At 39.3% G+C, this 12,741-nt stretch overlaps 1 protein-coding gene across 2 annotated transcripts in view; it reads right to left on the reverse strand.

Annotated features, from left to right (window-relative positions):
• Positions 1 to 1,778: 1,778 nt before the first annotated feature.
• The window catches only part of whrnb (whirlin b), a 99,331-nt gene continuing 88,368 nt past the window's right edge, over positions 1,779 to 12,741 (reverse strand). For both annotated transcript variants that reach the window (XM_070964840.1, XM_070964839.1), the window contains 2 exons: positions 9,427 to 9,555; positions 1,779 to 2,570 (listed from right to left, as the gene is read on the reverse strand). In XM_070964840.1, coding sequence (XP_070820941.1) covers positions 2,394 to 2,570; positions 9,427 to 9,555 — 306 coding nt within the window. In that variant the 3' untranslated portion in view covers positions 1,779 to 2,393. The remainder of the gene's footprint in view (positions 2,571 to 9,426; positions 9,556 to 12,741) is intronic.

Here is a 12,741-nt window from a genome sequence, read left to right on the forward strand (position 1 = left end):
ACCTTCACTGATCTCTGTTTTGGATGTGGTTTCATACAAAGCAGGGCACATCCTGCACTTCAAGATATTGAAAACATTAAATAAAATATGAGTGATATGAAGTAGTATTGTAATCTTGGAAAATATTAATCTACTGTAAACTATTTCAACTATTTAATATTGTAAAAAGTTATATAGTCATTTCTTGTGGGGACTATAAGCAATCTACATTATATACAAACTATCATACCATTAATGTCTGTGTTATAGCTATTGAAGTAGATATGGCAATCTTACTAAAATACTGAGAAGATGTTTAAAAATGGACATACTGAAAATGATTGTGATGGATTACACATATATGTGCTCTGAAAAGAAAAGCACCATTTTGTTCAACATCAAGGAGTCACTTATGTAAAAATCTGCGGGGACTGAGAGTTTGATGAGGTTTGATTTCCAGTGTTTAGTTGACTAGTCAGTAGTTGATTGAAGAATCAATTAAGAAAATCCTCTAGTGATGCCCCCTCTCACTGTCTTGGAGGCTGGCAAACCTTATCAGGCCACTGGCTGACAGGGAAGGGTCATCAGTTGATGAAGCTCGCCTGGCCCTGAGGCTTTAAAAGCCCATGTGCTCACTCTGCCACTCCCTTCCTACAGCTGGCTCAACCTCTGCATCATTGGCTTGCACATGATTTGTGTTAATCTTAGTTTAATAAGTTACTCTTGTTTTAAGTAAACCTCATGTGTGCACCCCCGACTACATTCTATCAGCTAGTTTGTGACGCTCTTCATAAATTCTTCTTTTAAGGCGGACTAATGGGACATGCTGTAATTTTGCCAATTAATTTTGCCATGATATGCTCGTTGAGATACGGGAGTTATGAGTTGTCATTCACGATATATTAAGGTAATTATGTCAAACATGAGTCAAATGATATTTGCAAGAATGTTTGTTTTAATTTGCCTGTAAAATCTAACTGGTGTTCTGTCAGGTGTCAAACTTTCACAATAATCTTCTTTTTTAATGAAACCTCTAATGAGCAGAGCCAAACAGCCAGTTATATTGTCTAATTAATGTTTGACCAAAGCTCCATGAAAAAGTGAGCACTGACAAAAGGAAATCTTTCACTTTATCAAACCTTAAATTCTTTGCAACTGAAAAAAGTATAGTAGTTTATTAGTCAGGCTGATGTTTTAAGCTTTTATTAGCCATTCATCTATCTTAGCTAGTAGGCAAACCTTTGAAACCTTTCACAGCCAGTTTAATACTTTTCTGTTAGCTGGTTTTCTCTCAAACTTGTTTATTACATCTTGGCCTCATTCCATCATTTTTATCAATAAAGATAAAGTGATAATGACCAATTCAATTGCTAACATATCAGAATGTGGTGGCATTGCTAAGAAGTTTGACAGGTCAACAGGTTGTATACAAACAGCTCATCTTACAGTAAACGAGTTACTACTTTTTTTGGAGGTAAAATCGTAAATGACCAAACCTGAAATTGCAGCAATAATTCCTCATTGCACTGGAAAATATTTGTGCATATAAAAACAGCAAGTGAGGTATCTTTAAACTGAACCCAGAGGTGGGTCTGTAATCTGTGATGGATGTTTGCAGCATAGTTTTGGTGGTAGTAGTGGTGCTTGTCTTTTAGTCTCCCATATAAAGCTGACTGACCTGGGGGTATGTTCATAGTCTGATCTTCCAAACATAGCGATGTGCACATCTGTGTCCCAGCACACTGAGGAATTTTTACTGTTGTTTTGAGTATCTTTACTTTTGGGTTGACTATTCTGTTTGAACGGCTTGCTTGTTTTAAACATGTCTGGTCATGTTTCTTGTCTAACTTGACTTATTGTCCAGACATCACAGTATTTAACTTGGGGAGTATAATGATATTTTGGTTGAAATGAAAAATATAAGAATTCTCACCAATTATCCTTTAAATGTGCCTCCATTGAAGCGCTGCCTCCCAAGATATTGTCTAAAGAATAAAAAAACACAACACACCTGAGGAGTAACTTTGCTGACTGTACTGTAATATTATTGGCTCTTTTTAATATTATTTGGTGTGGCAACCACTCTATCAGTACCAGATGTCCAGTGGGTGAAGCACAAAATAACATTCTGAGTTTGAAAAATAAAAAGAATTAACTAATTACACAAATGCAAATGACATTTGACCCAGGTATGACTTTTATGGAAAATATCAATGTCTTTTCTAAATTCAAATTGTGCATATCTCTGTAGAGTGCAGTCAACAAATACACGGCACATCTTTCCACTAATCTTTCCCTGAAATTAAAATGAGGGCCATGATTATAGGGCAACATGGTGGAGTTCATGTGGTTCCCTCAAAGCAGTCAAACAGTGTCTTCATAAACTAAGCTGCATAAAGTGCAAAGTCCTCATACTAGAGTCCTGGCTCAAACACCAGGAAGTCAATGTGGTCCTTCTCTTTGGTCTTGAAGGCCTCAGCGATGATCCGGGCAGCATCCTTGTGCTCCCGTCCTCTTAAGGAAATGCCGTTGACCTCCAGGATGACCTGACCCACCTTCAGCTGCCCGCAGTTATGAGCTGAACCTCCCTTCTGTCAACAGGGACATTGAAGGAAGGAAGCAGGGAAAGCAGACAGTAATTTTACATATTTAGAAAGATTACTTCAGTGACAGATGAGTGATTAGTCAGTAGAAAGGTAGTGTTTTTTGCTATTGTACAGTTTCATACACACCACAGAGTTACAGGCTTTCTAGTAATTTTAAAGTTAATACTTGCCAGGAAAATATAACTGTTTCCTTTTTTTCTTGGAAATTTACTGCAGTTGTAATGTTAGGGATATCTTCTGTGCTGTATACTAATCTCATAGGTACCATTGAAGAAACTGAGGATATCTCCTTGGTATTGTCTTTAAGTCCGCCTAAGGAGGAGTTAACATTATACAATTTTTCTATTTTTGGAATTCTATGATTTTTTTAGAGCCAATTTTCTTAAAATAACTCAAATAAAGGGCTTTAGTAGAGCTTGATTAAGCCCTTTGTTGTATCACTTGCATGGTTTTCATGCAAAGATCTTGTCCTCTGATTCATTCACAATCATTCACCTTCATTCACTTTTTGTGAAAAACAAAAAACAAAAAACAATTGTCATAAAGCTGGATGCATAGATAAATGCTGGAGGCTGGATACATGTTGATACACTCTGTAAAATGTCAATTAAAAACAAGATGCATTCATTTGCAAACAAACTGTGTTCACCTAAAACAGAGTGTTCCTGATCACATGTAGTCATATCCTTCATATAATCATGTGTTCACAAAGTGGTGAACACAAAGTGGTGTTTTTGGAGCATTCCACAACTGTCCCAGTCTTTTAGCTAATTATCACATTCTGTTAAATTTATGTTTTTACACAGCATCCCAACTGAGGACAAAAAGAGGTCCAATCTGGTACTAGCAGGGCGTACCTAATATAGTGGTCAGTAAGTGTATATTGGAATTTTTCAAATGGCATTGTGTACTGTAAAAGGTGTTGCTTGTTGTTTAAAACCCACAGAGAATCATGATCAACTCTGCAGTTCCCCTGAGCTCGATTGAGCTTTTAAGTATGTTTGAGCTGAGCATTGTCTGGGTTTCACTGCCCTGCAGATTCTCAAGACTTGGTGGAGACCAACCCAGAGTTCCATGGAGCGTGAATAGAGAACTCATATTAAGCAGGTGGATACAAACATGGCAGTAAATGAATGGTTATGTTGGTCTGCTAATGGTAATGCTGCATGTGTCAATAATTACTAACATATTTAAAATAGAAACTTTATGAGGTGATAAGATGCTGATGTTGTAATTTAAGCTTGCACCACTGCCCCCAAGTGGCCAGTGCACATCAATGACTGCAGCTTTAAAATACTGGAACTGTCAGTACGATTCACAGTTAGGAGGCCCTCCTACTTGAAAAGGACGTTTTCTTCCATTCCTGCACTTTAGCTGAATATAGAAAATCATCTACTTTAAGCAGTGAGCTGCTTTCATACTTGACATTTAGAAAAACTGGTCAGCTGTTGAAGAAAGTCAAGGATCTGAGTCAATGACTGAGATGAGTCATTTGCTACTAGGGTCAGTAAAGTCATGTTACATGACTTCTTCTACTAGGCAGTCTACAGAGCAACGGGGCTAATTCATCCTTCCATTCACTGATCCTCCCTCCACAAATGGGACAACTGCCAAAACTGCCCAATTCAATTTCATCCTAAGCACTAAATATGTTTATTTATTGTGGCATTCAATTACAACGATGCAGTTGAAAGTATCACTGTGGGACATACAGGCCAATAATAATGAAATTTTATTCGGTAGACTGGCCAAGAAAATCACAGTTGGGTAATGAATCAGGCACACTCTTAACTGCTTCAACAACTATCTCTAATATGCACATGAGCAAGGTATTAACCCCAAGCTGCTTCAAAGCAGCAGTTAATAGTGGTCCAAAGGACAAGGCTGGGGTGATGAAGAACTCCTCCCTTCTATAAAGGCTATAACAGTATTAGCAATGAAGGGTTTAGAGCATCCCAGCAGGCAACATCAGTGTTTTCAGTTACAAATGTTCAGTTATAACTAATACTTGAAATTTCAGACATATTTCAAAGGAATGAAAAGAAAAGTAAGATTGATCAGCTTTTAAAGAGTCAAGGATCTGAGATGTGATGAATACTTTGTAAGACAGTCATTTGTCAGGATCTTTGTATGTGTGTGCCTGTAAGAAACTGGAGCAAATGCTGAAGACACTTGATTTCCATATATAGCCATTGTTTTCTACTGCCAGCTACACACTGACAATTTTTGACTACCTGTCAATGCTGAGGATGTTTCAGAAGGTGTCAAGAGGCAGACATGACTGACCAGCTGTTCCAGCCATCCTAATTACACACCATAACAAGGCTGTTAAGTAAGAATGCAAATATTGAGCTCAAACATTTACCACAGATAAACCTTGCTTTGCCACTTCCTTAGCTCTACGCAAATAAGATTAAAATGAAGAGATCTGATAGACTGCCTGTCCATTAGTATGTTACAAACCATTGGCGGCTGGTCAATAGAGGGGGCTAGGGCGCCGCCCCTCCCGTGAAATATTGACTCTTTTATATATCTACCAAGATCAACCATGAATCAATCAAACCTAACAAATACGAAATAAATAAAGAAAAATACATCACGTTTTTACTTGTGCAATGGTGTAGTGGTATGCGCCACACTGCCAGCAACCATTAAATGCGTCCGACTTTACGCTAGACTTGCAATTTGCCATTTGATATAAAGCCGTCCTCCAGGTCAAGGACGCTGGTAATACTGGAGTCTATGAGAGCTAGCAAACTTTTTTATCGTTTACGAGCAGAGACAGCTTTTCATTGGCGCATGAAAATTCGCTTCTAGTTCGCACCTCTGTGATTGGACAATTCATTGAATCAATCACGTGATTCACGTCCATCAGCAAGCATTTACACACCACAGCTGTAACTACTTCCAGAGATGAGAAAAGATGGCTAGCGGAGACTGTGAAGGAAGGATGGCGACTGTGGTGAAGGAAAACTTGGTTGTTTCTCTACATGAAACTCCATTTTTTCATTGGTCGGAAGTGGACAAGAAAAGGGTGAAGGATTTAGGAACTGACTGTCCGGATTTAAACATTTCGCAGCAGACTACTGATCGTGGGAGGACATACACACGGAGTTTCTCCTCAAATATGTATTCTGCAAGATCAACATGGCTAGCAATTGCAACATTGGCCATGCTTTCCATGGAGAGAGAACTTGTCAGGAACATGCCTGATAGAGGGGAAAAAAAAAAAAAAATAGAGGGGAAGTTTCACAGTAACGACCTGAGGGCTGTATGGGAAGAAGAATTTCGGGTCAGTCACGATAGATGGTTTCGACTCAAATTCAGAACTTGCAAATGCTTTGAATGATTTTTACTTACGTTTTAATGATGGACCTGATTTTAATAAAGATCATTGTGATATCTTTGATTCTTTAAATGAGATTACTGTCAACCCCCAGCTTACGATCAGTGCCATCTCTGTTAAAAACATGTTCAAATGTAATGTTAGAAAGAGCCCTGGGCCTGATATGATCACTGGCAAACTGCTAAAAGTCTGTGCAGGTTAATTATGTGACATTAAGGAGCTTAATGATCTGAGGCCTGTGGCCTTGACTTCAATAGTGATGAAGACTTTTGAGCGGCTGGTAAAACAAATTCTTATTGAGAAGGTTCAGAGCCAGCTTGACCAGATGCAATTTGCTTATCGGGCCAGCAGAGGGGTAGATGATGCAACCATCACTCTGTTCAATTACCTGTACAAGCATCTTGAGGGTACAATAACACATGCTAGGCTTTTATTTCTAGATTTTTCTTCAGCTTTTAATACAATCCAGCCACATATTTTAGTCAACAAATTATTGTCAGATTTTAATCTTGATGCTGGACTGGTGAAATGGGTGCTGGATTTTTTAGCTTGTAGGCCACAGGTAGTAAGGGCTAACGATGTTTTCTCCCAGAAGTGGCTGTCATCCACAGGCTCACCACAGGGGTGTGTCCTGTCTCCCTTATTGTATATTCTTTATACAAATTATTGCAAGAGCAAATACACTGACAGGCATCTTCTGAAATTTGCGGACAATACAGTCCTCATCAGCCTGCTCCAGGAAGGAGAGGTCGATCATGGTCCAGTCTTGGAAGACTTTGTAGAGTGGTGTGACAACCACTTTCTGAAGCTAAATGTCCTAAAAACTAAAGACATGGCCATTGACTTCAGGAAAAACTCTCTCTCTACTCTCCAGACCATCATTAAGGGCTCACAACTAGAGACAGTAGAGCACTCTCAATACCTGGGTACAGTCATTGATAAAAATTTGAATCATGACCTCAACACGTCTGCAAAAAAGGAGACTTTATTTTCTGCGCAGACTGAACACTTTTAATGTGGACAAGATGCTGATGGTTTTATTTTACATATCTTTTATTGACTCTATTTTAACATTCTGTATTATTAGCTGGTATGAAAACCTCACTGTGCAGAACAAAAAACGCCTTTCTGGCACTGTCAAGGTAGCCAGCAAGATAATTGGCACACAGCAGCTTTCTCTGTCAGACTTCTACAACCGACAAGTCTATAGGAAGGCACGGTCGATCTTGGCCAGCACTGACCACCCACTTTTAGGAGAACTTGTTCTTCTTCCTTCTGGCAAGCAATACAGGTTCCCCAGGGTTAGAAGCAATAGGTTTAAATTTTCTTTTATTCCAAGTGCAATAAATGTTCTTAATTTGCACTGAGTCTTGATGGATTCAAATTGTCTGCACTGTCTACAAGCACTCTATATGGTCCTGAGACTCAACTATTAGTATTGTTTTTATTCCTTTATAGATTTATTTTTCTATGGACAGCTTGATCTTATCTATTTTATGCATGGTTGTTGTGGTCGTGTTTGTTGTTGGCATTGTTTTGATTGCCTTGACTATCCCTTGTATGTTGAACTACACTGCAAACCAAATTTCCCCTTGAGGGACAATAAAGAACTGAACTGAACTGATTTCAATGAGAGGGTAATTGATCACTTTGCCTGCTTGAAAGAGAGGCGAGCAAAATTTCAGTCCAAGTGATGAGTGAGTGTGTTATTAAATGGTGAGTTATTTTGTACTCTCCAAATGTTAAAATTGTAAATAGTTGTGTTGACTGCATATTGCCAGCCAAATTCTGTATATACTGAATATGTTCTGGAAAGATTTGATTGATTAGTTTTAATGATAGTATAATTTGATTTGTTTTGATTTGATTATTGCTATGGCATCCATGGTGCCTATAAATTGCAGACTGTGCTAACAATGATTTCATGGGCAAACTAGTAGATGACAGTGTATCTGTTGATGGCCGTGGTGGAAGTGTTTTACTGTGGAACCTAATTTATTGTATTTGTGACATTTAACTTTATATAGCTATACAAAAATACTGTACAGTATGTACAATTCATGTCTGGTGTTGCCATCTAGTGGTTGAACAGGAAAACCAAATTAAACAATACAATGTAACACTGTAAAGTTAGCTATCTGACTTTTATTTATTATTATTTTACTCTTTAAACGGGTCATCTTAGCCATCATCGCAACAGTTGCCTCCCCTGAGAGATTTGTCAGGAGCCGCCACTGTTACAAACCTGAATTTCCGACTGAACTGTCAGTGGCTGAATTGCTTTATGGGCAGAATAGGTGCCAGCCTTTGACAAGGAAGGACAATAAAAAGGACAATATATTTGGTTCTGCTGCATCGATTCGATAATGTTCATTGTTAGTCTGACAATATTATAGGAGTACAATTCTTAAATGATGAAGTACTACTTTTAATTCACACACAAAAAACCACAAAAAAATCTAAATTTCTCCCTTGTAAGAACTTATTATTATTATCGTCATTATTATTATTTTAAATAAAGCACCAAACATGTGATTTACAGAACAGGTCTATTTAAAAATGCTATTTAAATTGTGTAGCACTGTGTGCATACTGTATAGTAAGAGTTGTAGCCTCAAAGCCACTGCAAGTGAAATCTCTTGTAGGCCATTTTTTTCAATTTCTCTGTCAACCTAGTTGATTTTAAAAAAGACTAAAAAGAAATAAATCTATTAGATGAAGTCACACACTTTTAGTCTCTTCAACACCAACAGTGATTTCAATGACTGTGTGCAACCATTCAGAACAGAGCAAAGTGAACTCTATTAGATTACAGCCCCTTGATATGATAGGAATATAATTGGCTAAATGAGCAGGTATTCCTATGCAATGTCATGCTGATTATAGGGGACGTGTTTGACAAGCCACTAAATGACGGTGAGGGTCATCATCATACTGACTGACATTCAATGTCATCCACTGTCCTGAGATTCACAGTGGAGGGTGAAAAGAGTCATTGTTATGGAAATTGCTGCATAGTCACGAAAGTTCCTCAAGGATGCCCTGCTCATAAAAGAGAAGGAGGGTTGGGTGCTGCTGAGGTGACCGAGGCTATAACTCATTCAGTGATTAGCTGATGTTATCGCCTCTCTCCCTCATCCCATATAAAACACTGTTGTTATGGAAATGTACTGCTTTGCTTTCTTTGTACTTTGTTGGACTTAACAAAATGTGAAAGGTGTCAGAGAGAAATATCAACAGGAGGACTTGTATTGCAGATTGCTTTAGAATGCTGTCTGTGCAAAACAAATGCAAGCTAATAATCAGATGCTGAAGGAAGACAGAGTTTCTATTAGAGCAGAAAGAATGTTATTTCACCAGAGTGAATGTTTTCTCTGAGTAATATTCAATTCGAGTCACGTACAGTAATTTGTAAAGAAAAGATAGTGAACATTGGAAGAAAAACAATGGCTTCAAACCACAAATCAGCCAAGCCCTGTTGTATTGTTGTCTCACCTGAATCGTGACTATGCGTGGCAAAGGTTGGCGTGTGTTGGCCCCCCCTTCAATAGCAATGCCAAGGGTGTTGGCATTTTTCACCACTCGTACCAGCGTTGCACTAGGCACTGGGACCGGTGAGCCAGTCTGCTGGGACATAATGTGAAAAGAGATCAGGTATAAGAGCAATTGAGAGCAAGGTTGAACTTTATATTGTCACCACTGCAACATTTTTGGAGATCTAGATCAGACCCACAAACTACCTCTGATCATTTTTTAAAACCTTCTGTATCCAACAGTCCAACAAGCAAGCCCATCACAAAACTGCTTCAGTCAGTGTACAACTGTGTGCAACACCATTGGTGCCTTTCAGTACAAACTGACTAAAATTGTGCGCTGCTTTCCCCATCTGGACAATTCATTGTGCCTCACCCCTCTCTGACAGCCGGCTTTCCAGCCTGCCTTTAAGAGTCCCTGTCACAGTCCTGTCTGCTTTTGTTGTTTTCTGGGTTTTTGTTGTCTCCTTGTACTGTGTTTCCCTCCTGTGCTCTTCCCCATCCTGCTTTTCCCTCTACACTTTCTCTTTCCATCTGCCCTGCATCAACCTCTATAGTTCTGTTTCGTTCTCTTGTTTCACCTCATTTCCCTCACCTGAGCTTCTCCATCCATCTCTCCACCTGGACCTCACCAGTTTAGCTTGTATTTTAGTCCAGATTTCAGTTCAGTGTTAACCAAGTTGTCTGCTATGTTAGTCTTGTTTGTTATTTTCAATAAAGAGATCAGCATTTAATCCTGTCTGCCGTCTCCTACATTTGGGTCCAATGGCTCCGCTCTGTTTGGGAGAGAATGACTGGACCAGAAATGGACTCAGTGATAGTTGAGATCCGCTATAAATATTTTAATATATTATATTTTTGAAAAGTATAATGGACATTAAGGATATGCTCCAGGCATGGATGAACTGTATCTGGGACTGATAATCTTAGAAGGACCATACAGGCCATTCTGGATATCTCCAGTGGCTCCCACGCTGGGCTTAGCATGGAAGCTTGCAAGCTACCTCCCAGCCCGCACTCTGGTTGATCAGGTTTGGGTTCATGAGCCTGCAGCCTTCCTGTCCTGAGCCAACCTCTTGGACTGCTAACAGCCAGCCAGACTCTTTCTGGTCAGCTAACCTCCTGCCAGCTCCAGCTCTTGAATTGGCTAGGCACTGGTCTGCCAGCCTCCAGCCTGTTCCTGTTCTTGACACGTCTAGCTTTCTGGTTGATTCCACCTCCAAAGATTGATGGGATTCTTCTTTCTGGGAGGCCTGGCTAGCTATCAAGATGGTCCCCCCACCATAACACTTCCTGTCTGTCATTCAGCTCCCTGGTCTCTTTTTTACTGGACTTTGCTCTAGAGTTAGAGAGTCTCCAGACTGCTAGATTCCAGCCAGCTGTAGAGATCCTGCTGCCTGCACTTTAGCAGTCCCACTGCCTTGGTCAACATCCTTCAAATCCCTTGGTCGGCCACTGCCAAGTCTGCTCCTGAGGCAGCCGAAATTCCTCCTGTTCCTGGTTCCCATTTGGCCAGCCCAACACCCACCCCTAGTTCACAGTCAGTGGAAAATGTCACAGTGGGGAGGATTATACTGCAATGTTTTGCAATTACCTACAAGCATTTATACTGGATTATTTTAAAAACTCTTCCCACGGTCAGCACAACAGCAGTCAATGTGGGCTAAAGTGCGGATCGCTTTTCATTGCTTCCACACAAAATGCATTCTTGAATATATGACAATAAAAATCATGAATTGGTCTCTCACTCAAACTCAAGCCTTCAAAAATCTTTGCACTTTTGTCAAAATTGTTAAATTTACAATCAAAACCGAACACAAGATTACTGTGATGTGCCGCATTCTGCTTTATTTACATAAAAAGAAAAACTATGAATAGTAAAGACAAACTACAGCTGATTCCCATTTTAACTCAGAACCCAGGTGATTATGCTTTTTTAATTTCATGCAATCTATATAAAAGGGCCAGTCCATGGAATGAGTTTTAATCAGTAAACATGGACTCAGCCAGACACAGAAAGATGGCTGGCAGAAGAGAAAGAGTCGACAGGAGAATGAGAGGCATATATTATGAGTTGTGGAAGACTGCTGAGAGGAGGAAAACTGAGAGGCGTAGACTCAGATGAGATTAGTGCTATTATAATTGATCATGTAATAAACCACAGTGAATCAATGAGAGGCTGGTCTGAGTGTGCAGCCAAATCTACAGAACTCAACATCTTAACATCAACTGTCTGAAGTTTCCAACAAACCAAAAGGTAAGATTTGTGTTCTGACTGAATTGCATATTTCAGTTGTACTGTAAATTAATTATAAACTGACCCTGGAAAAAACCAATGCATTAGTGAACTTAAAAAAAGCATATCTTTTACAGTGAATTTCCTTGAACTTTATAATTAAACTGAAAAATAAGAGTATCTTGTTGTTTGTTTGAAACTAAGAAATTTGACAGCAAATAACACAACATTTGGAAATGCTAAAGATGTAAGCAATACAACTATTGCTAGAGTACTGAAAACGCATCAATCAGCATGACAGTCCTACACTGTGCCCTTTGAAGGAACTCTGATCTGGTGAAGATGCTCAGATACCAGTATATGCAGGTAAGGCGACACAGTACTATACAGGTTTTTGAGCTTGGTTGGTTTGGCATGGTATAACATGAACTACTGAAATGGTGTAACACTCAATGTTTCCTCCTATTTTAGAGAGTCGTGGAGCTTGAAGACAGGCCAGCACCGCACATATTCATCTTGTGGATGATACTGGCTTCAAAGCACACTTGCGAAGAAGAAATGTAATTGGAAACAGCAGCAATGTATGTCCTGGGCCAGAGGGGTGCTTCTATACGTTTTTTGTTCCCTGACTCAAGTGCTTTATGACAATAGAGAAATAAAGCCTTTTGATGCATATTCCTGCATTTCTGATTGATCTATGACTTTACTGTAAGGTAGCACAAGCCATGCAGTCAATAAGAAAAAAGAGAGAAAAAAACTAATACAAAGATGAGAGTCATTGAAACTGAAGAGGGAAAGGTAGAGGCTAAGGAGGGCAGGTTTAACCGTTTTTAATATAAAATCCACCCTCACTGTCTTGATGCAGGTCAACTCTTCAGGAAAGCAGCCATTTTATCTGATTTGCTACCCAGATTGACATATCAAGATCAGTACTCCTTCATCTGTCTGCAGGTGTCTTGTATGCTACAGCATAAAATGATGCCACACTGCCATGCAGTTAGTGTTTGAACTAAAAGGATGGAGTTTCACTGGAGTGTGGCA

This window comes from Chaetodon trifascialis, chromosome 6, assembly GCF_039877785.1.
Source record: "Chaetodon trifascialis isolate fChaTrf1 chromosome 6, fChaTrf1.hap1, whole genome shotgun sequence".
In the NCBI taxonomy this organism is placed as follows: domain Eukaryota; kingdom Metazoa; phylum Chordata; class Actinopteri; order Chaetodontiformes; family Chaetodontidae; genus Chaetodon; species Chaetodon trifascialis.